The sequence below is a fragment of the Nelusetta ayraudi genome, unplaced genomic scaffold (assembly GCF_046127955.1).
Source record: "Nelusetta ayraudi isolate G7.1 ecotype Tasmania unplaced genomic scaffold, CSIRO-AGI_Nayr_v1 ptg000011l, whole genome shotgun sequence".
Classification (NCBI taxonomy): domain Eukaryota; kingdom Metazoa; phylum Chordata; class Actinopteri; order Tetraodontiformes; family Monacanthidae; genus Nelusetta; species Nelusetta ayraudi.
Genome location: NW_027466061.1, coordinates 13,383,178 through 13,406,148, shown reverse-complemented (window position 1 = coordinate 13,406,148; position 22,971 = coordinate 13,383,178). Strand labels below are relative to the sequence as shown.

At 40.0% G+C, this 22,971-nt stretch overlaps 2 protein-coding genes across 4 annotated transcripts; both read left to right on the top strand.

Annotated features, from left to right (window-relative positions):
• The first annotated feature begins 274 nt into the window (after positions 1–274).
• LOC142885060 (organic cation/carnitine transporter 2-like) lies at positions 275–11,211 on the top strand. Its single transcript, XM_076021161.1, has 10 exons — positions 275–722; positions 806–909; positions 6,461–6,615; positions 6,712–6,883; positions 8,168–8,309; positions 8,456–8,550; positions 9,240–9,454; positions 9,539–9,721; positions 10,358–10,493; positions 10,659–11,211. Exons 1-10 carry the CDS (start codon positions 363–365, stop codon positions 10,714–10,716), a joined length of 1,620 nt encoding a protein of 539 aa, XP_075877276.1. The 5' UTR covers positions 275–362; the 3' UTR covers positions 10,717–11,211.
• A 404-nt stretch (positions 11,212–11,615) lies between these two features.
• Positions 11,616–21,968, top strand: LOC142885061 (organic cation/carnitine transporter 2-like). 3 transcript variants are annotated; one of them, XM_076021163.1, is made up of 10 exons: positions 11,616–12,033; positions 13,663–13,766; positions 15,062–15,210; positions 15,286–15,457; positions 16,199–16,340; positions 16,430–16,524; positions 16,765–16,979; positions 17,793–17,928; positions 18,021–18,100; positions 21,551–21,968. In XM_076021163.1, exons 1-9 carry the CDS (start codon positions 11,626–11,628, stop codon positions 18,064–18,066), a joined length of 1,467 nt encoding a protein of 488 aa, XP_075877278.1. In that variant the 5' UTR covers positions 11,616–11,625; the 3' UTR covers positions 18,067–18,100; positions 21,551–21,968. The 3 variants fall into 3 exon arrangements, with proteins under 3 accessions (XP_075877278.1, XP_075877277.1, XP_075877279.1); XM_076021164.1 differs by lacking the exon at positions 21,551–21,968 and adding an exon at positions 17,069–17,251 and having other exon boundaries at positions 11,619–12,033; positions 18,021–18,559; XM_076021162.1 differs by lacking the exon at positions 21,551–21,968 and having other exon boundaries at positions 11,617–12,033; positions 18,021–18,559.
• The last annotated feature ends 1,003 nt before the right edge of the window (positions 21,969–22,971 follow it).

Here is a 22,971-nt window from a genome sequence, read left to right as displayed (position 1 = left end):
TTCTAACTGTTTGAGATTTGAAGGGTGTTTACAGCTTTTCTGTCTCTGTGACCTGCCTCGGAGTGTTTTCCGGGAAAAAGCAGGGTCTAATGCAAGCCAGCAGGACGCAGCGACCACAAATATTCATTCTTGCTGGTGATTACATATAGTGTTCTCGTCATTAAAAACAAAACCAAAAACAAGGCCCCCCGAGGTCGTAGGCGTGGACGCACGAGAGAGAGAGAGAAAGAGAAAGAGAAAGAGGGGGGGAAAAGGCGTGAACGCACGAGAGAGAGAAAAAAAGGTGAAGTCTGACAGTCTAACGCGAAACCGGCGCGCATTGACTTCTAATTCAAGCGGTTTGCACAAGGGCACACATTGGCATGGCGGACGCGAAAAACGACAAAGACTACGACGCCCTCACGTCCTTTCTGGGCGACTACGGCTGTTTCCAGATCTTGATGATGGTCCTGCTCAGCCTCAGCGCCGTTCCGCCCGGCTACATGGGGATGATGGCCGTGTTCGTGGCGGACACGCCGGAGTACCGGTGCAGGGCGCCGCCGCTCAACTCGACGCTGAACGGCAGCAGCAGCAGCAGCAGCAGCGCCACAACCCCCGGACCCGACAGCTGCTCCCGGTACAGGGTGAGCGGCAACGGGACGGGGGTCAGCAATGACACCGAGCCCTGTGCGCACGGATGGGACTACAGCACCGACGTGTACATCAACACCATTGTGACGGAGGTAATGAACGCTCTGCTGCTCCTCAACCGGAAAAACTAGGGCACATTGAAACAATGATACACATTTCCTGTTTTATTACACAGTGGGATCTGGTGTGTGGCAACGCATGGAAGGTTCCTGTTTCCACTTCAATTTTCTTTGTGGGTGTCCTGATTGGAACGTTATGTACTGGACACCTCTCGGACAGGTGAGCAGAGGTGGGGGTGGACACGGGTCTCTCTCTCCCTCTCCACTTCCCTCTCCACTCCTCCCCCCCCCCCCCCCCCCCCGTTGGTTTTGCTCTGTCATTGTTGTGTACATGTTTCGCTCAAGACAGAAAACACAGTATGTTTATTTTTAGATAGACCTTTCTTCCGCGTCATTAAGAGCAGTTTTAGTTGAAATAACTCGTTAATCTCCACAGTGTATTAATGTTTTGAACAAAATTTAAATCCTCTAAATCAGGGGTGTCAAACTCAAACACACAGTGGGGCCAAAATGTCAAAGTTAGACAAAGTCGCGGGCCAACATTGATATTACAGAAAGAGCAGTGAACTTTTTTATATGGACCCAAACAAGTTTAGCTTCAACCTGAATATGGAACAAAGCAAAGCTTAATACTATACAATATATTACTTCATATTGCACACATGCAAACTCGAATTTCAAATAAAAAACTCATCAATATAAAAATGGCATGCCTCTTTTTTTGCAGCCTTCTGATTTAAATTCCAACTGGAACCTTTTCACACATGCTAATACACATGCTGATACTAAATGTAACGGCCCATGATAATATCCTTCAATGAACGTCCAAAATACCAGCAGAGCATTCTGGTATTAGTAGTATTAGCAGCACAAGTGCTGTATAATACCATCGGGCCAGCTCTACTAGTGATTTTGTATTTAGCCTCGCGGGCCAAATATAATGAGACTGCGGGCCAAATCTGGCCCGCGGGCCAGAGTTTGACACCTATGCTCTAAATGATAAAACAAGCCAAAATAAATTCAAATTGCACACCTGTACATAAAGCAAGTGTTTTTTTTCCTAGTTTAGTTCATCCTCCATTAGAAATACACAATTGAAATAATGAATTTTCTTAAACAAACAAGCCTGCACAGGAATGCAATCTTTATGTCACAAGGGATAAATAACTAACTAAAAAACAAAAATAAATCTAAAAGGACGATGCATTGCCATGCGAATTGCACTTGCACAACTTGGCGTAATGAATCGATTAACATAAGTACAACAACAATAATGTTTTATCTCAGTAAACAGCCTGTTGGCCCTACAGGTATTTGACTGTCTTGATGCCTGCAGTGGTCGGATCATGTGAGGGAGGCTGAGCTTCTAAACTGTTTGCTTCTAAACTAAACACGTTGGGCGTTGCTAAGTAAATATGTGCTAACACGCCCCTTTGATCAAATTGCCGATTTGACTTTGAGACAATGGTTTTCCCTTTACGACCGATTTGCCTACAACAGACAGAGAATTGTTAATTTAAAAAAAAAAAAAAAAAGGCTTTAATTTCTGTCAATTCTACATTGATTTTACCTAAATCCTTAATGAATAATATACAATACAAACACAACACAAAGCCACCAAACAGTTAAAGCGGTAATCTCTAGCCTCTTCTCTACTAAAGTTAGCGCGTTGTCACCATGTTTTTTGGATGAGGGATGTCGTGCAATCGATCGGCATTTAGTCCCTTCTCCACGGACCAAACCCAGCGGGGTGTCACCTCCGCCGGCAAGCTGTAGTTGTTGGGCACTTTTGGCTGTAGAATCATTCCGATGATGTCGTTGAAGCGGCGAGCACCTCCCGGGTCGCTTGCCGGGTTGTTTGACCCCTTATGTCGCGGAACAGGGCGGCTCGGTGAGCCTGCTCCACTACCACCAAATGCCGATTAGTAGCGGGACATCACTATGGAATCACAGGAGTGCCAAAATTAAAAGTAAATAAATAAATGTAGAAATAGAAATACAAGGGTTTATTTTTCATTGCTTTTTCCATTTTGGCATTGTAAAAAACAAATGGAAAAAACAATGACAACATTTTTTTTGCCTTTGCCTTTTTCTTTTTGCCTTTTTCTTTTGCCTTTGCCTTTTCCTTTTGCAAACGGAAAAGGCAAAAGCAAAGTCCTTTTCCTTTTACCTTTGCTTTTACCAAATGGACTGGGTTCTCAATCAAATGCCGTTGGGTGGGGTTCTCAGACCAGGATTAGTTGTCAGTACCTGATCGTTCTGAGCTTGGCTGAAGGAAAGTGATGTTAATTTAGCGACAAAAGGAAGTACACACTACATGCGTTTTTGACCATCCGAGCTATTGTTAAAAGTCGTTGCTGAACACCTCCCCTCAATTTCTCCACGGAGTCCATTTTTATTTTTCCGCCTTCTGCCAGTCAAAATACATGTAGTGTGTACTTCCTTCTGTCGCTTCTTCAACTAGCCCTGCACGGCTAGCGCCAGCCGTTCACGGTACGGGACAGTTCGGCTGGAAAGCATTTCCATAAGCCTGACCAGTACCTGAGCGCGTGCGGAGTCACGGTTGCAAGGCGAACCGAAGGTCCTTGGACGTTTTTTGTGCCTCCCGTGTCTCTGAAACCATAGGATTTACTTTTTGTATTAACCGTGGTTTTGTTTTGTTTTGTTTTGTGCAAGACATTTTAGTAGGGCTTCGAATGATTTTGTTTCATACTGTTGACTTGTATCAGAACGCTGTCCTAGAAGAGAAAGTGTAGACGCTGAAACGATCACTTGAGTCTCACAGTCGTTTATTATTAGACAAGAAGATCCGCACAACTTAAGTCCACACAAAGCACAAAACGGATACAACTCTATTCGACCGGTGTTAACAAGCTAGCAGTTTTAAAATCGCTATAAGGAGTGAAACTTACGAAACTTGTGAGTCAGAATGGCCGCCTCTTAAGTTTTGCTGCCATTGAACACAACACAAGCAGAGCACGGAGTTAGCGGTGGTGACTAGCGGTTTATCGACACCATTCAGCGGCCGTACTTCAAACTAAAGTTGCTTGAGTTTACGTCACTTTCCTTCAGCCAAGCTCGGAACGATCAGGTATTGACTACTAATCCTGGTCTGTGATTCCATACATCACAACGTTTTTTGGCCAGTGGAGCTCTCCCTGTTACTGGCAATTACATAGTTTAACGTGGTAGGACAGTTTGGGAACCCACTGTGGCTATGTTTACTATTAGCTTTTTGTAGATACAGTACAGTGGATTTTGAATTGTACTTTGGATGAGCCTTCTGCATCTGTTCTGTTCATTTTTGCAAACTTGCTTCAATAAAAACATTCATTAGGACGATTGAACACTAGGGTTAATGTGTGGTGGTGGTGAGGGCGGGGGGTGGGGGTGGCACAGCTTCAGCTACTTCCAGCGAATGTGGAGAAGCACAAGACTACAGTGGTTGTATTTCCAGAATAACAATGATGTCTCACAGACAATTGAGAGGGAACTGTCCAAACTAATAATAATCCCAAAGTTTTCTGTCTTGAGATGTCTTGAGATGGCAATTGCATAACAGAACAGATAAGGCTTTTTTGGCTGCAGGACATGGTAGAAAGTTTAACATACAAAGACTTAACTAAACCAGCAGAACTGTAGTTGTAGTTTAATTGTTTTTATCCTCAAAATATTTCAGCCTCTCAGTATGTACAAAAACCTAGTCTGAACAACAATGTTTGTTGAAATATGATTAGGCACACACAGAGGTCTTTGGTAATTAGACAGGAAAACTACCCCTCACGCCCCACCCTTAAGAAAATTGAGGGATGATCTCCTGAGCTAAATTGACCTGCTCATTTTTTTAATTGCTAGTGTAATAGCAATTGGATGGACAAATGGATATAATGTGGTCAAGGTAAGACTAAGGTATGACTAACTCGCTGCATTGTGAATCAGGATGAATTAACCCAATGACAAAAGCAGCAAAGCGGAAAGACATAATGCCACTTTTAGCAAGTTTTTGGCTTGGATGTCACGTCCTTCGCCAAGTGTGAGCAAGAGTGAGCAAGAGTGCAATACAACTTTTAGTTTGAATTCTTTTTATAATCTAAAGCACACATTGTTGCTTCAATACTTGAAACAGTAAATTAATGAATACAAGGAGTAACAAAAAACCCAACAAAAATGGCGTAAGTAACAAATAGTTACCTTGATGCTCTTTTTTTGTTCTGCCTGTGGCACAAACAAGAGAGTGAAAACAAATTGGTCAAATTTGCCAGAGATCAGTGGTTAGCTGATAATGTAATAATAATGGCTTCTGATTTCCCCGATCTAACCCTTCTAAAGGACTTAAGAGCGAGAGATCCCAAATTGATAGGCGTCTTGGAGCCCAAAGAGCCGGCTGTTCTTTAGCAGCTGAAAAGAGCCAAACTTCCAATCCCTAAACATTAATGTTGGTGGCTCCGATTTGCACACGGTGACGCAATTAATTGATTAGCAGCGGTAATGAGCTCTTTATAACCTTCTTAGTGACCAAACACACACTAATCCAGTCGTATCAGGCAACTTTACTTTAAGCAATGAGATAATAAAACAGTGTGCACAACACATATTTTGATGATTATATGTTATATTTTATACTTATATTTATAGTATAAATATAAATATTAATTTTTGTCTATGAGCGTGCTTTTGTCCTTGCACAAACTGTGCCATGCACTTGACTGTAACCTCACCAAGGGAGGCTCCACCTGCTACTCCATATAAAGGTGTTGCCACACTGCCGACTGAGCAAGACACAAAAATTTAAGCGCTGACCCGTTATGTTATTGTTTTTGTAAATTCCTGAATGGTAAAAATCACACTCCAGCCTCAAGCTCATTTGTACCTGCAGTGCTGTACTGAGCGTTGAGGGTGGCAGTGTCGCTCATTGTTTACATCCTGCAAAAAACAGAGGAGAAGAATGGTTTATTCTCTGAAAAGCCTCGAAAACTCTGACCCAAAGTTTCTAAAGTTTACCGTATTTCATAGATAATGAAGCAGTCAGTACTAGCTTTTATACTGAATTGTAACACTCTTTCACTTATCACTTATCACCTGTGTTATTTAGGGCATATTAATTAGATACTTAAGTTGTAAGAAATCTGTTAGAAGCATTGCATTTAAATCGTGAATTAATACGGATAAATGCTTAAATGGTGGAGATCTATTTGTCTGGCATCGCTTGATTTATTTTCAGGGCGTGGTGGACAGCTCATTGAAGTACCGTCTTGAGGTGTGACCTTAAGAGCAGTCATAAGAATGATGATTCGAAGTAATCTGGGAAACACTAGTATCTTAAGGCCCCTTCTCGCTAAACCCTTCTTCTCAACCTTCCTGATTCTTTAAGAAGGACAACCAACCACACACCACTTGACAAACAACCCTATAGTGGCGTGTCGGTACTAATTCATATGTCCAATCAGATATGGGATGTATGCAGACAAATTATGATAAATGATTGTCATGAGGAACTCACTCAATGTTCCTTATTTTTCTTTTTTCTTTTTTGCCGTCACCAATGAATGCTAAAGAAATAATAAAGAATAAATCAAAATATGTGCGTTATACACTGTTTATATTGGTTAGCCTTGCGCAGCTGGATGTGTGAGTGTTTCGTGGGTCAACTCGATCTAACAGCCTTCTAGGTGAAATATCTTCTTATCTGATTTAGGAAACCTGCCCAATGCTGTTTGCTCACAGCACGACAGGTCGCTCTCTCACACTTTTTTTCCCCCTTGATCTTGCAGGTTTGGTAGAAAACCATTGTTTTTCTCCACTGTGGTCTTGCAGGCCATCACTGCCCTGATACAGGGCACCTCCATCAACTGGCTCATGTACTGTTTCCTGAACTGCCTGAGAGGAATAAGTCAGATGTCATGTTATGTTTTGTCACTCATCCTAGGTGAGGAATGCGTATGTCCAGATTCAGTTTGCTTTTTGTCTAAATGTGCATGGACCACATCACCTCTGTGGTTTTATTTTTTATTTTTTTATGCAGGGTCTGAGATGCTAAGTAAGTCTTCTCGGGTGGCTTTCATCATGGTGGGCCACTGTCTTGGTTATGGTATTGGCTATGCCATCTTGCCATTCTTTGCTTACTTCATACGCAGCTGGAGGATGCTACTGATGATTTCTGCCATCCCCAGCATACTGTATATTCCTACATGGTGGTAGGTGACTCAGCTTTCTAGACATAACCGTCTATTTAAATTCAGTTCCTTTTCTTGGTATCTGTCAAGTAATGGTGGAGGTAAAAAACAAAAAAAAATGCTTTGCTCATGAACGGACGTTGTCATTAACTGGATAATTGAATTTAAGTAGTTTGGTTAAAATCTCACCTTGCATGACGTTTCTGAAATCTCTCTCAGCCTTCAGCTGAAGCCTCCTTTTAGGTCGGATAAATAGAGGGAGAACAGCTGAAAACCACTGTTAAGAGCACTCAAAGGTAGTCATAGCACAGCATGACCTTTATCAAAATTGGATGGTCTTCACTTCCAAATGGCTTTGGCATGAGTGTTTTTGTTTTCTTTTTGAATCACTGGTATGCATAGCCGCTAGCGACATGGCATCGGCTCATAGCATCTGATGTGGGCCTTTGCACCAATAGTAAGCCCCGTGCTGTTGCTACCTGTTTCAACCTGTCAACTACCAACAACTGCCAGTGAAATAAAAAGTAATTTTTTTGTCCATTTTGAACGAATGTGATAGTTAATTTAAGGTAAGTGATTTGGACACATCCTGAAGACTAGCTACACAACTGCACATTACATTAAACCAGTTGTGGAAAAAATAAACTCAATGTTGTCTCACGCCAAAGGTGATATGACAGTATTGTCAAAATAGTTATGAGTTCCTTATGTTTGCACTATTAAAACTGGTAGATCTCACCTGCTTTTCTATTTGTCTGAGTTTGTTATTTACCTTGTAAAAAGGCTCTAACCAACGTTTCTCTTCTTTTTTTGTTTCTTTCTCTCCTCCTTTTACATGCTTCTTTCCAGCTGCTCCTCTCAGGAATAAGGTTTAGTCTCAAATCAAAACTTCTTTAGTCAAAATTAAATCCAGCAGCTTTGGATCTTTTTGTTCTATTTTCCATTGTTGCCTTTAACAAGCAGCGGCTTTGAGGGCTTCTGCTTCTTCAAAATTCATTTAGCAGTGAGTAGTGTGGGTGGTGTACTTGTGTGTTGTTTTTTTTGTTCACTTTTTGTTAATCAAATCACTTCGGACACATGAAAGTCTTTGTAGCTAACCTCACTGTGTTGAGTGATCCCGCGCACTCAAACAGCAGTTGTTGTTGCTGCTACTTTGCCTTTATGCTCATTATATTTCAGTGCACTCTTTATATAATCTGAGAGTAAATTACTTTAATTCAATCTTACTTGTCTCTCAGTTCCAACGGTGATTTAAAATGTACACCCCTCTACTACACTGTTTTCAAAGAACCATTGTGTCTGCAGGGTGATTCCGGAGTCTCCACGATGGCTATTGCATAAAGGACGGGTGGAGGAAGCGGAGCTTGTCATACGCAATGCTGCCAAAATTAACAAAATACCGTCTCCTGAAGTTATATTCAAAGCTGACGAGTGCCTGGAGCTCATGGTCACTATTCTGTTTTAAGTCTCTCTTTTATTGAAGCTAGAGCTAAATTAAATTGACTCAGTAAAATCTTCAGACAAAATGTAGATTTTGACCTGTTTGCGTTATGTCACTATTTACTTACTTACTTTTTTATTTTTGTGTTTCAGAAAGAAAAAGGAGAAAATGAGAATACATACAATTATTTGGACTTGTTACGGACCCGTAACTTGAGGAATATTATTATTATCGGGGTTTTCCTCTGGTATGCCTTTTTTTTCTGTTTAAAACTTAAAAAACTGAGCATCCACTTTGTTAGGTATGAATTATATATATATGTATATATATATATATATATATATATATATATATATATATATATATATATATATACATATATATACATATATATATAATACTTTGTTAGGTATGAATTATATATATATGTATATATATGTATATATATATATGTATATATATATACATATATATACATATATATATAATTCATACCTAACAAAGTTAGGTATGAAAGTTAGGTACATATATATATGTATATATATATATATATATATATATATATATATATATATATATATATATATATTAGAGTTTCACATTTTACAAATATTTGGAAAATAAACCCAATTTTTATAATCAATCTAACTCTGATATTCTAAAAACATAATGTGATTGCAATGTTTTACGGTTAAAATGTTGTGAAGGAGAAAAAAAGTAACATGCTGTTAATATTTGCATTTTGAATCTTTGAAAGGCTGGTTTGAATTAATTTATGGTTGCTCTTTGGCTTCAGTTTAAATGGAGGAATAAGTACTTGAATTATCTTCACAAAACTGTATTCTGGGAGATGGGAGAAAATTGCACCATAAGATTATCTTCTTTTTTTTTCTTGTCCTCCTTTTGTCAACCAGTCTTGACTTTGTGTTTCTGTAGGATGTCGGTCTCCATGGTCTTCCATGGAATTTCCCTCAACACCAGTAATATGAACGGGAATAAATACCTCAACTGCTTCTTTTCGGCACTTATAGACATTATTACATATTTAACCGCCTGGTTGTTTGCTAACCGTATGACACGACCCACACTCATGTTCTGCGCAATGATGTTAAGTGGGGTCATGCTTCTGGTCATCCAGCTGATTCCTGAAGGTGTGGGCTCACTTTACAATTTGCCATCTACGAAAATGACTCACCCTGCCCTGCGTGATGACAGTTGTTGTTTTTTCCCCTCAGACATGCAGATCATGATGCAAGTGTTCACCCTGGGTGGAAAGATTGGCATCGCTGCTGCATTCTGCTTCATTTATGTGTTTTTCACTGAGCTCTTTCCCACTGTGGTGAGGAATATGGGCTTTGGGGTTGTCTCAACAGCCGCACACATGGGCAGCATCATATGTCCATTCATCATCTATACCGGCAAGTATTCTGTTACTGTGTATTGTTTGGCTGATACAAAAAGCTTCTTCTTTATACACAGCTATTGGGCATGCAAAGAGTTAAGACCTTCATGACAACATACTGTATGTTAAAACTATCTAACCCTGCCACAGATTACATTCATTCATTCATCTTCTATACCCGCTTATTCCTATTCAGGGTCACGGGTGCCACAGATTACTTATAATAAATCCATTGGTTTATGGGACACAATAGTTAAAGATCTAATACAGGCATGGGCAAACTACGACTTTTGGGCCATTAGCGGCCCATTAAGCTTTTTTTCAAAAAAAGAAATGACTTCCTTTTTTTGACAATAGTATGGGTATCTGTGGCTAAACTCCCCAGAAATAAATTCAATAAAGTCTATCGCTTGCTTCTATTCTTGAGCAAATTTACTAAAATGGATGTGATTTGCCAGATCTGAAAATAGACATAATTTGGATTATCTTGTTGGCCTTGTTTAATGGTTCACAGGCTATTTCTGTGACTCAATGGCAGTAGATCAACTGATCGAAAGCCAGTCTGTATGTGTTTTTATTCTCTCTTCTTTTGTTGTTTGGTCCCCTTGATTGCAACCAATGTAAGTATATTTTTTTTGTCACCCTTTTACAGGTATTTACCTAAAGGTCCTACCATTTATTATCTTTGGTGCGACCAGCTTTGTAGCTGCTGCAGTGAACATGTTGCTGCCGGACACCAGGAACAGCAAACTTCCTGACTTGATCAGTGAGACCAAACCCATTAGACGGTATGTGTGTGTGTGTGTGTGTGTGTGTGTGTGTGTGTGTGTGTGTGTGTGTGTGTGTGAGTGTGTGAGTGATCTCTAAAGTTGATGACGCAATACAAATTGTGCCCTCTATGTAAGTTTTTTGCTGTTGATACGTACGGTATTTTCCTCTCTTTGTGATCACAGCTGCTGTTTTCAAAAAGAGAACGTCATACAGCAGAGTGACGTGCAAGAGAAGGTATGACGAGATGAACCAAGAGTGCTCTCTTTAGAAAATTCTTTGGAAATTTAGCCAAACTGTGGCAATGAAAATGTAATATTATTACATTGACATGGCACAAAGTCACATGATGCTGTTTTATAGCCTACAAAGCGAAGGTTGTGTTACGCACAGGCAGTTTACTGATAGAAGAGCTCCTTCTTCTTCTTCTTCTTTTACCTTTGCCTTTTTTTTTCTCACCGAAAACACTTTGGTGAAAAATGAACCGACTCTCTTGTGAAATGTGAAATGTAGACTATTGTAACATTTTTGTTATATTGTATTTTACACTTTCTCACAATACGCAAAAGCAGGTGGTTAGTTAGGTAAGACTGCTTATCAATTGTTGGTTTAACAGTTATCTTGAATGCAAACAATGACTTTGTCAGTGTCTTTGATTGCAGATCCCGTTACAATTTTGTACATTTTACTCAGGCAACAGTTTATATATATATATATACATATATATTCCAAAATATTCTTTGTGTGTTTACTGTTTTTGTTTTGTGTAAGAACAGGACTGACAGAAATAAGATATGTCTTGTATGTCCAGTGTGTTACACAATTGTGCGTATAGTGATAACAACTAAGTATTAGTAATTAAAATTAATAGTCGTAATGTGGTTCTAAGCAAAAATAAAAATAAAATAAATAAATAAATATTATTATTATTATTATTATTATTATTATTATTATTATTATTATAATAATAATAATAATAATAATAATAATAATAATAAATTGTGTCCATGGCCCGTGCCAATCAAAGCTTGATTTATTGCCAGTTGTTCAACAAAAAAGTAAAGAACAGCCCGCAAGACTCAACCTCAAATTTCTACATCTACTTGGTTAACGATGTCTAGGTTAGGCTTTTGAACACGTTCTGCAAGTTGGATGCTGGTATGTTCTCGCATGGAGCTTTATGCAACAGTTGTTTGTGAAGTCATGGCGGAGACGGCAGCCAGCAAAGACTACGACGCCCTCACGTCCTTTCTGGGCGACTACGGCTGTTTCCAAATCTTGATGATGGTCCTGCTCAGCCTCAGCGCCGTTCCGCCCGGCTACATGGGGGTGCTGGCCGTGTTCGTGGCGGACACGCCGGGGTACCGGTGCAGGGCGCCGCCGCTCAACTCAACTCTGAACGACAGCGGCAGCAGCAGCAGCGCCACAACCCCCGGACCCGACAGCTGCTCCCGGTACAGATTGAGCTGCAACGGGACGGGGGTCAGCAATGACACCGAGACCTGTGCGCACGGATGGGACTACAGCACCGACGTGTACATCAACACCATTGTGACGGAGGTAGACTTCTCGCTGGCCTACAAGTGCATGGCGGCGGCCGGGGGAAAGTTGGTGCTGCACAAGAGTCGCAAGGACTCATGGGGGAAATGTTCGAGGCGGGAGAGTTATGTTGTGTGTGACTAATCCATTATTCCTTAGGCTCGCTAGGTAACATCTCGGTACGGTACGGCTCGGTAATCAGGCATTTCTACGAGCCCCAGCACGGTCTCAGGGGTTACGATTTTGGTACCTGCCTCGTTGGGGTTCCAAGCGAGCAGAGCTGAGAGACCATAAGGGTGACGTAGCAATGTGTTTCGTGTCATGTTCTGTTCGTGGCTGTTCATACCCACGAGTTAGAGTGGACTCGGCTCTAGTTGACCGTGAGTATGGAAACCATGGAAGATGAAGTCAATATTAGGGCGTAATCACACCTGCCCTGTTTGGTTCGAACTAAACCAAAAAAGTCCCTTTTGCGGACCTTTTGGGCTGGTGTGAATACAAACCAGCGAACTCTGGTGCGGAGCAAACAGCCGGTCCGAGACCTCGCCGGAGGGGTGGTCTCGGTTCGCTTCCAAACGAACCATCGATTGATGTGTGAGATCGACCGCACCGTGGCTTGAACCAGTTGTGAAATCACACACTGTTTTACACGTCACAGGCTTCCGTAGCCACAACCATTAGTGGAAATAATGTTTTGGTTAGCATAGTAGAAAGTTTAGTAGCACGTCGTCGGACCGTCAGGCGAACATGAGTCGCGGTTCAACGTGGAGCAATGAGGAGACGCTTCTTGCCAAACGGCTTCGTTGTCGCAAAATGGTAAACATCTCCTCATAAAATCGACGTTGCATCCAAAGCTTCTGATGCTCCAAATTACCTGCAAACGCTTGTGTTTGTGTGGAAAAAACAAACAAACATGAGCACAACGAGTGCAGCACGCCGGAGATCCACCCCCCGCCCCGTACCGTTTTGTCCAATGATTTGCACGATCTTTGCACACATGTGGGTTTGCTGTCAAATCCTGGGACTCTTGCGAAAATTGCAATGTGAAAAGGAACCGCACCAAACCAAAAAGATACATTGTATTTTGGTCCGGACCAAAGAAAGCGAACTAAGGACTTTCCTGGCGTGAAAAAAATTAGGTCTGATCAGTTAATGATCGATTAATGCATTATAGTATCTCATCACAAAACAGCAGCATCTCTTACAGAAAATGTATCATTACACGCGTACCTCTCATTAATGCAATTGGATATATTTACTACATTTTAGGCATTGTTAACCCGAATTACTTGCTCGCGCTGGTATTCTAGATTTCTTATTGGTATAATGTCCTTCATATTGTGTGTGTGTGTGTGTGTGTGTGTGTGTGTGTGTGTGTGTGTGTGTGTGTGTGTGTGTGTGTGTGTGTGTGTGTGTGAGAGAGAGAGAGAGAGAGAGAGAGAGAGAGAGAGAGAGAGACGAGACGAGAGGAAATATTTTGCCCGACACCTGTGCGCCGTTGATTCACTTGTGTTGACATTTCCAGAGGCCAGGGGCGGTTTGGAAGAAATAAACATTTCATTTAACATGCTACAATAAGAAAGACAGTTGTGTCAGTTGAGCCTGTGCCTCTGTCAATAGCAGTTCCATCGTTCCTGTTTTGTTCCACAGTGGGATCTGGTGTGTGACAACGCATGGAAGGTTCCTATGTCCACTTCTCTGTTCTTCCTGGGTTTCCTGGCAGGATGTGCTGGTAATGGTCATGCCTCAGACAGGTACACAGTGGGTGGGTGCAAGAGAAGGAAGAATGCTCTTAATTTTATTGCAGCACAATGGTGATAAATGCCACACAGAACCACATGAAATGTCTTCTGCATTCTTTGTGTCACTGTTTAAGTGTGCAGACTCCAGGGTTCCCTCTTTTCTACCAATGCTGCACTAGTTTCTGACAAATAATTAGTTACTTAATTTAAATTTTTTTACTTGCACCAAAAAGTGATACGTTACTGTGAAAAGTAACTTCAGTTACAAAGTGGTTCTTTCCAATGCTCCCATTAGCACAGCTTTGATTTTAGTACTGTTATTGTTTGGAGAATAATTAAAACAGTTGATCAACTTGACATTTTGCATTCATTTGCATTCACATCTGTTGAGCAATGCTGTCTATACAAACACAAAGTTATTTTTATAATTTACTTAGATTAAGCCAGAACAAACTGAAAATACTGAGAATGACTATAAAGAGTGACAATACTTGGATTACTGAAAACCAAGAAACTTGGCAATGAGATACAAAAATGATACTCGAAGATTTCAATATATTTGAAGTGTGCCTTGCCTTTATGAATAGAATTACTTTTCATTAATTTATCACTTTATATTTAGAGAGAAAAGACCAGGACAACCCGGATAGGTTCATAAAATTAGGACCTGTCCTGGGAAAACAGGACGGCTTTATATTACTGGAGCGCTGCTTACTGTCAAAAGTAATTGCGTTACTGTAACACGTTAGTCCCATCGCTGTAGTCTACTCAGTGTTTGCCAGGTGTCAAGCTTTATTTTGCCAGCAACATCAGTATGGAAGTTACTGGCTACAAATGTAAGAATGTATCCGTCTCATGCACCCGACTTGTTTTCAGAATTACTTGATTGCTATTGTACTTTTGCAATTTGCCCTGCACTCTTCAGAAGTCCAATAATTAATAACATTTTATTCATGAGCTTTTTGTGGTTTTGTCTCTTTGGCTTGTCTGAAAAAAGGTGTCCTCATTGACTTTCTCGTCGCCGACTAAACGGCCTTCTCTCCATAATTACCAATCAGAGAACAACTGCAGAATCTTCTCTCGGTCAACTAATTGATTATTGATACATTTTTAGCTGTAATTATAGTAATGCGCTTATGACTTGCCTCGTTATCAATAAAAAATGCTTTCCACAGACATTTGTTGCGACAAAATCAAAATCCCAGTCAAAGGGGAAGAGACAAAGAGGAAAATAGTGAAGTGCTATGTCCAGTGTGTCAAGTATACTCACAATGAGAATTTGTTTCTGTCCGTTGTGTAACAAACAGGTTTGGCAGAAAAAAGGTGTTTTTTCTTACCACAATCCTGCATGCCCTCACCGCCTTGCTCCAGGCTGCCTCGGTTAACTGGATTATGTTTGCCATCCTTAATTTGTTAAGAGGATACAGTCAGAATTATTCAGTCTCACACATACTGGGTAAGGCAAACAGCACGTAAATATGATTGTTCTTCCCACATCTTCCTCTGAACTCTTGCTTATGTTCCTGATCAGGGTCTGAGCTGCTCGGTAAATCTTCCAGGGTGACCTTCTGCTTGATTGGCCACTGTATCGGCTATGCCGTCGGCTATGCCATGTTGCCGCTCCTTGCCTACTTCATACGCAGCTGGAGGATGCTGCAGGTTGCGTCAGCCATCCCCAGTTTATTGCTCCTTCCTCTGTGGTGGTGAGTCATGATTTGATGCTTTTCATCAGTTGACTTTGTTGAATTTTACTGCTTTTTAAAACGTGCCATCACCTGCATTCAGAAGATTAGACAACATCAATACAATGCATCAGACCATTTGTATTGACTGGTATAGGGAGGTGTGTTATTGGACAGTGAGAGAATGGTTGTCCCTGAATTGCTTTTAAACTGATTTTAAATTCTAGATATTTAGTCTCAAAAAACATTATTTGACAATTTAGGAATTTTCTGTTTATATTTGTGAATACCTAATAGTACAGTGCCTTTGTGGTAAGTCACTACGCAACCCTGAGCTCGGGAAGAAGCGGGTATGGAAATGAATGAATAAAGTCACTACGCACATTTCACTAGGTTCTTTTTTTCTGAATTTAATTGTATGCTGTTTTTCTTCGAAAAAAAAAGCCTTAATTTTGAAATAAACGTTTCAATCAATCGCTTTCCAATTCAGCCGGTAAACAAAAAAAAGTTTTCTGAGGCACAATTTACTTTCCAAAATGTTTGATGCTGTAATGTCTTTCTGGAAAACTAAATCAGCTAAAAATCAGCTGGCAGTAAACAGTAAACTCAACAAGTTAACATGGACCTGCATGTAGATTTGAATGACATACTTGTGACTAGTGACATGGATGCCAAGTCAGGATCTGAAAGCAGACTCACCTGACTTACCTGAAATTACAACCCGTTTGTTTTGTTGTGTTGTGTTGTGTTGTGTTTGTACAGGGTGATTCCTGAGTCTCCACGATGGCTGTTGCATCAAGGCCATGTGGAGGAGGCTGAGCATGTGATACGCAATGCTGCCAAAATTAACAAAATATCTGCTCCAGATGTCATATTCAACTCAGAGGATTGTCTGGAGTTCAAGGTTGCAATCCTATTGTACACATTTTGCAATATTTAACAACTTTTTAATGTTTTGTTTTGTTGTTTTTTTTTTTTTACATTTTTTTTCAGAAAGTAAAAGGTGAAAATCAGAGGAAGTACAGTTACATGGATTTTATGCACATCCCTAACCTGAGGAATACTGTTATTGTGGGATTTTTCCTTTGGTACTTATTTTTCTTTTGTCTGCATTACATTTTTATTTAATTGACCATGATATAACAACATGTTTTATCTTTATGGTAAAAATAAATAATTTTCATTCATTTCAGTTTAAATAGCCCCTACTTTAATTCTATTACATTAAACTTAAGCTGTAGCACCTAAAAATGACTTGAACCTGAACAAATTGGACCCCAGTGTGCATTTTAAAGTCTTCATCCACTCTTGGTGTTATATTTCTGCAGTGTTTCCGTAAATATTGTCTTCTATGGGATGTCACTGAATACAAGCAACCTCACTGGAAACATCTATCTCAACTGCTTCACGTCGGCTGTTATTGAAATCGTGGCCTATGTTGCCAACTGGCCGCTTATTAAGTGGTTTCCTCGGCCCACAGTCATCTGCTGTACAATGATGTTCTCTGGAGTCATGCTGATGTTCATCCAGCTGGTGCCTGAAGGTCAGTAGCCTCTGTGCAGTTTTAGGAACTTGGAAGGTACTTTCTCTCTGTGAAATCCTGCATTTCTTATGTGTCAATACCTTTTGTAGACATGCCGGTATTGGTGCAGGTGTTTGCCCTTGGAGGAAAGATGGGTGTCTCCTGTTCTTTTGGAGTCATCTTCCTGTTTTTCACTGAGCTCATCCCCACTGTGGTCAGGAACATGGGCCTCGGCGCCATTACTACAGTGTCACACACCGGCACCATCATCTGTCCATACATTCTCTATCTCGGCAAGTGTTTTTTGTTTGTTTTCTGTTGGTTGCCCCAAGTAACAGGATATGCTTATGTTATCTAACACACAAACAATTCACCTCTCCCTCCCAAATTAAAGACTTCTCACATAATTATGGTGATGATTATTTTATTATTATAGTAGTAGTAGTAGTAGTAATAGTATTCCTATTATTATTATTCTATCATTTTTATTTTAATGCACTACACATTGCTGCTTTTCGTTTTGTGTGGTGTAGTTCCAAATCCCATGCTGCAATTTTGCTCTTAGCAACTAACTACCTAACAACACCACATCACTATTACCATCACTGCTGCTGCTGCCACTGCAACTACTATGAATAGTAGTACTACTATTTTAAAATCAAAATGCTAGCAGGCGTGCAAGACAGTGAAATGACAGTTCCTCACAAACACTGCAGACAACGTAATGTCAATACCTGATCAAAATGTGCCTGTTCTACTTTTTAAAAATGCTGTTTGGATTTAACAAGTATATAAATGCTTCATTTCATCATGTCTCATTATTTCTCTTTTAAGGCATTCACTTCAAGGCTCTGCCGTTCCTCATCCTTGGCTTATTCAGCATTGTGGCTGCTGCAAGTAGCATGTTGCTGCCAGACACCAGAAACAGCAAACTTCCAGACCTGATCAGCCAAACCAGACCCATCAGAAGGTATGTAACTGTGAGTGCATAAATGTATATTGGACAACAGTAACATCAAAGTTATTTTTTTCTTTTCTTTTCTTTTCATTTTCCATGTAAAGCTGCTGTAGTCAAAAAGAAAGCGGGAACGAGACAACAATGGTTTAATGGAAAAACCAGTTGCCCCATCTGCTGCTCAAAGGTCAGATGGCAAGAAGAATCAAAATATGCTGTAAACCTTTGGAACGAGTAACTAATTTATGGGCACAGTATTTTTTCAAAGACAGAGGCCTGATCCATCTCCCGTCTGTAAATGACAGTAGAATGTATCTTAAATTCATGCCAACAGTTTGTTTTTCACTGAAATTGCAGGCTGGCTTATGAAGATAATAAGACTTTATTGTTTTTTGTTTTTGTGGGGTGTCATTGGAGGGACTCCTCAATATTCAAAGAACATTTTCAACTTTACTCTTTGTTAACATGCTGCAATTCTGAAAATAAACTGTAAAATGTGCTTTTAAAGTTGAACCTTGTGTCATCCGAATTTATATAGTTGAGTGAATTTATATTTCCTGGTTTATAAGGAGGTTATAACAGAAGCTACAGGCCACAGAGTGTGTGTGTGTGTGTGTGTGTGTGTGTGTGTGTGTGTGTGTGTGTGTGTGTGTGTGTGTAAACGTGTCTGTGTGATGTGAGTCTGGTGCAGCCCTGCCGCTACATGTACATCATCGCATTTTCTGCCGCTGTTTACCTTTGCGTGCGTTCTGTGCAAAGGACACAATGTTGTTGTTGCTTCATTGATCTTGCCCTTATTGTTTAAAGATATTCTCTTTTTTCAGGACCCTAAGAAAACTACCCTTTTGGTAGCTTCACTGCTGATTTTAATGACTTTGTGACAAAGGGGTTTTGGTAAATTTACACACAACCTAAGCCTCTTACCATTTTGCGAGTATACCAAGGGAACTAAAGCCTTGGTTTTTATCCTCTTTGTCATTTTCACTCTCGTTAAGTATCGCCCAGACAGAGCTGATTTGAAATGCTGGTAGTAACTGTCCTGAACTTGCAACCAAATCTTGAATCAAAACTCTCACTTCTGAATTTGACCTTTTTTGGAAAGACATGAAACATGTAACAAGTAAATACTGTCTTTCGTAAGTTATTTTCTTTCTTTTGTATGTTTTGTTTATGATGCAGAATTACATGGTCTGAAGGGGAGGAGTTTGACTTTGCGGGGTCACGTTGTAGAACTTCCACATACACTGCAGACTGAACACTCACTAATAAGACTGTATGATATGCGCGCGCAAACTGTGATGCTACATTCTCATGTGAACTTCTTCATCCTTGGTTTATCAGGAAAACTCTGCTGACGTGTACAATATGGGTTGATGTGCTGTTTTGGTGCAGTGGGCTGATTGTAAACAAGTATTTTTCCTAGAACATGAATGATGGCTGCAGTGAAACCCATATTTAACATTAATGTAAGGTAATGTGTGGACTTACCTGAAGTAACTTCATATTTTTTGTTATTATGACCACATGTCTGATGAAGTCTGCTTGGTTTCTCCTGTACAGTCTTAATCAGAAGATTAATGTGTTTCAAAAGAGTAAATTAACAAGGAGGAAAGAAAATTATATGAAACACACAGATAACTAGTCTACACACATACATTTTTTCTATTTAATATCAATTAAAGCAATAATTACACTGTCATGTTTACTCCATTTCGTGAAAAAAGATATCTGCATCATCACATTCACCAGTCTTATCAAAATAGTCATCAATTTGAGTATATTGGTTTTGTCATAGTTTGTTTGTTTTGTTTTGTTTTTTGCCGTTATTGCAAGTGTTTTGACTAGTATTAGGTACGTCTTGATGTCTTGTCAAAGATCTTTTTTTGGCCATACACTCATGTTCCCAGAAGGGGGAGCCAAATCCGGTGGAACGTTAAAGATATAAATACAAGCCAGCTGCAGAGAAGGATATCATTAATGGATAACAGATCTATAGTATAGTGTCTGTCCATTATTGCCTTATTGGTCCCTACAATGACTTTGAGCAGGACATGAATGCTGACACACACACACCAGTGCCTTTAAACTGCAAGCCCAGTGATTTATACATGTCTCTCTTGAGTACGCGGGAGTGTTTAATGTGTTGTCAACTTCGTGCTGAAAATATGAGGCCCTGAGCTCTGAGAAAAGGTGTAGTGTCGCAGTGTGTGGGGAGCCAAAGTCTGATCTGTGCTAAGGGGTGGGGGATGTTGCTGCAGCAGCAGAAAAACAGCAAAGTCTGCAGTGATTAATATGCAAATATGCAAATGAGAGGGTAATTAAGATTGGGCGTTTGTCAGGGCCTTTTGATTGCTAATGAATTCGAATCGTGGAGAAAGGAGGAGGGGTTGATGAGCTCTAAATGAGGAACAGAAAAGAATGGCAGTCTGATTTTTTTTTCTTGTGTGAAAAACAAGAAAATGGGTGATTGAGTGGTTTGTGGAATGTGAAGTTTGCGCCAAATGAAAAAAAAAAGTGAAAATACTATTACTTGACTGACATCAGAATTAAACAAAGGAAATGACAAAGCCATTGAAAAATGATTAAATAATTAGAACCAACAGCATTAAATTGGGAGGGGGCACTGTTTTTGAGGACCCAACAAGACAGTAATTGTTTTGCATGGCATTTAAGAGTTAGCACAGGTGCATTGAAAAGACGTCATATTACAATAAGAGATGTTCAGGTATCTAGGCAGAGTGTGTCTGTGTTTGCGTGTGCTTGTGGCAGTAGGCTATGCATCACAAACAGGCTTATTTCTCATTTACTTGTTTTTGTCAAATGGCCGACTTCCAGTTCACACGCGAGCACACACAGAGCAGTGTTATTGCTGTTTCAGTGGTCCCTTGACACTAATGCATCTTCCACACTAGCAGGTAAAATAATGGCATGTATATAGAGAATGAAAGCAAATTAAATGCAGGGAGGCTGGTGGAGGGGGGAACAGCTGTTGTCACCGTATTTGGCTTAACGGCGTCCTCACATGGCTGCTGTACTGCTGTTACTGCAGCAGTGCACTGTTGACCACAACATGGTGACTGTGATTGTTAGCAGATCAAACCTATGAAAGAGGGTTTGTCTGACCCCTATTTGGGAGTAATTTGTGTTCAAACAACCAGCCCAAAAAACTGTAGGTTGTCTGTTGTAAACAACTGATCCGAACCCTGCACTGTTGAGTGTGTGATTAGTGGAGGAGTTCATGAGTGCATTTGTGTGGAGGAGGGGGTGCTGTTTTTTCACAGGAAACAGGAAACCAGAAGTCATAACAGGATGCCCCAGGTTTTTTATACTGTACCTGATGCGTGGGCGAGTGCATGGGGATAACCCATTTACAAAGTTACGGCGCTTGTCAAGCTGAAGAGAGGAGTGGGTGGAGAGAAGGGTGCACGGTTTTTGGGGTTATGAAAATGGAGTTCCACTCTAAATATAGATGTTTTTGAGGGGTGTCTTGTACCTTCCCTCATAGACCTGATGTCGTCTTGACTTGGCGCTGTTCTACTTCTGAAAAGGCAACAGGCCAAACATTGTTTGATGTTTTCAGTTTTGTTTTTGTGGAGCTGCGATACAATCATTTCCACATGTGCCTCTTTTCCCCCAGGTGTGCTGTTGGAGCTTCAACTCTGAATCTGTGTCATGGTGGCACTGTTGTTATAATGAGCTTGTTCTGCTCACGCTGATTGAATACTCAAAAACACAAAGCTGAGACCCATCATCGCAGCCGTGTACATGCATTTACTTTAAAGATGCAATTTGTAACGTTCACAGGGATCTACTGTTATAAAATCAAACAGAATATCTAAATATATATGTATGTTTCTAGTGATCTACACCCAGAATGTTGAACTGCTGTTTTCACGATTGTACCAGGACATCATCGAGAAGATTTGTGTTGAAGTGGAACATCAGAAAACAGGATTAACATTAGGGTGCACTTTCTTGAGCCAAATTCTCTGATGACAGACAAGTATTTTCAGAGTCAAATATGATTGCAATCTATACTCCTGCAACTAACTTGGCAAAAAAACTGTAGGTTGTCTGTTGTAAACAACTGATCCGAACCCTGCACTGTTGAGTGTGTGATTAGTGGAGGAGTCAGCAAGATGACTAGTATTAATTATAAGATATACTATGTGTACCATATGTATTAATTTGTTTGCAGTCTGCTCTCATCATGAAAGTACTGTGTGCTGACTTAGTGCTGTTTATACATTTTTTTTAATGTAAAAACAGGAAAATAACTAAACTGTGGTTGCTCTGCACATCATTCAGGTTAATGTGCTTGTTTCATGTGCAAAACACTTGCTGAGTATGCATTTATTGCATGTGTGCTGGTGAACCACAAAGTGGATGAGTTTTCTTTCAAAGGCCAGTGCAGATGTTAGAGAGGTTATTTCCCCTCATACTGGTTGAGGTTTTCTGTAGAATGTCACAAAAAAAACAGTCACATTAATTGCAAATGAGAACCGCGCAAAACATTACTCAAGAAAAGATGCCTGGACTCTTCTGGTTTATAAAAAATCAAATGCCAATGATAATTGTTGTTAGCCTAAGGGAAGTTACCAGGCCAACATAAGCCACTCCTGCCATGTTTGCCTCATCACAGACTGAAAAGCAATTACAAATTCATTTACATTTTTTTGTGTATTTGTTGCTGCAGCTCAGAAATTATGAAATTAAAGATTACTTGGGCATTATTATTTTAGAATTCAGAATATTTCATTGAGGGTTAAGCTTCTTTTACTAATTGTGCTAATTATTCGGTTAAGGTACTGCAATTTATTTTCAGAGTTTAAGCCACAATTTTAATACTGTGTTTGTTCAAAAGTCTAATTACATAAAGCTGGACATAATATCAAATAACACGACACTAACAAAAATAATATGGAATTATTATATATAATATTTAAATAAACCAAAGCACTGTTCTTCCTTCCTTTACACTCATGTGTAAAAACAAATGTTTTTTGGTAATGTGTTTAGGGGATGTTTACCCCTGGCAAGGTCACCTCATAAAATGTT

Excerpts from the sequence above, each read along its gene's own strand:
- LOC142885061 (XM_076021164.1), top strand. The coding sequence starts at position 11,626 with ATGCTGGTATGTTCTCGCATGGAGCTTTATGCAACAGTTGTTTGTGAA. Across the intron at positions 16,980-17,068 it reads CATCCAGCTGGTGCCTGAAG|ACATGCCGGTATTGGTGCAG; the intron begins GTCAGTAGCCTC and ends TACCTTTTGTAG. Across the intron at positions 17,252-17,792 it reads TCCATACATTCTCTATCTCG|GCATTCACTTCAAGGCTCTG; the intron begins GCAAGTGTTTTT and ends TTCTCTTTTAAG.
- LOC142885060 (XM_076021161.1), top strand. The coding sequence starts at position 363 with ATGGCGGACGCGAAAAACGACAAAGACTACGACGCCCTCACGTCCTTT. Across the intron at positions 723-805 it reads TCAACACCATTGTGACGGAG|TGGGATCTGGTGTGTGGCAA; the intron begins GTAATGAACGCT and ends TTTATTACACAG. Across the intron at positions 8,551-9,239 it reads ATTATCGGGGTTTTCCTCTG|GATGTCGGTCTCCATGGTCT; the intron begins GTATGCCTTTTT and ends GTGTTTCTGTAG.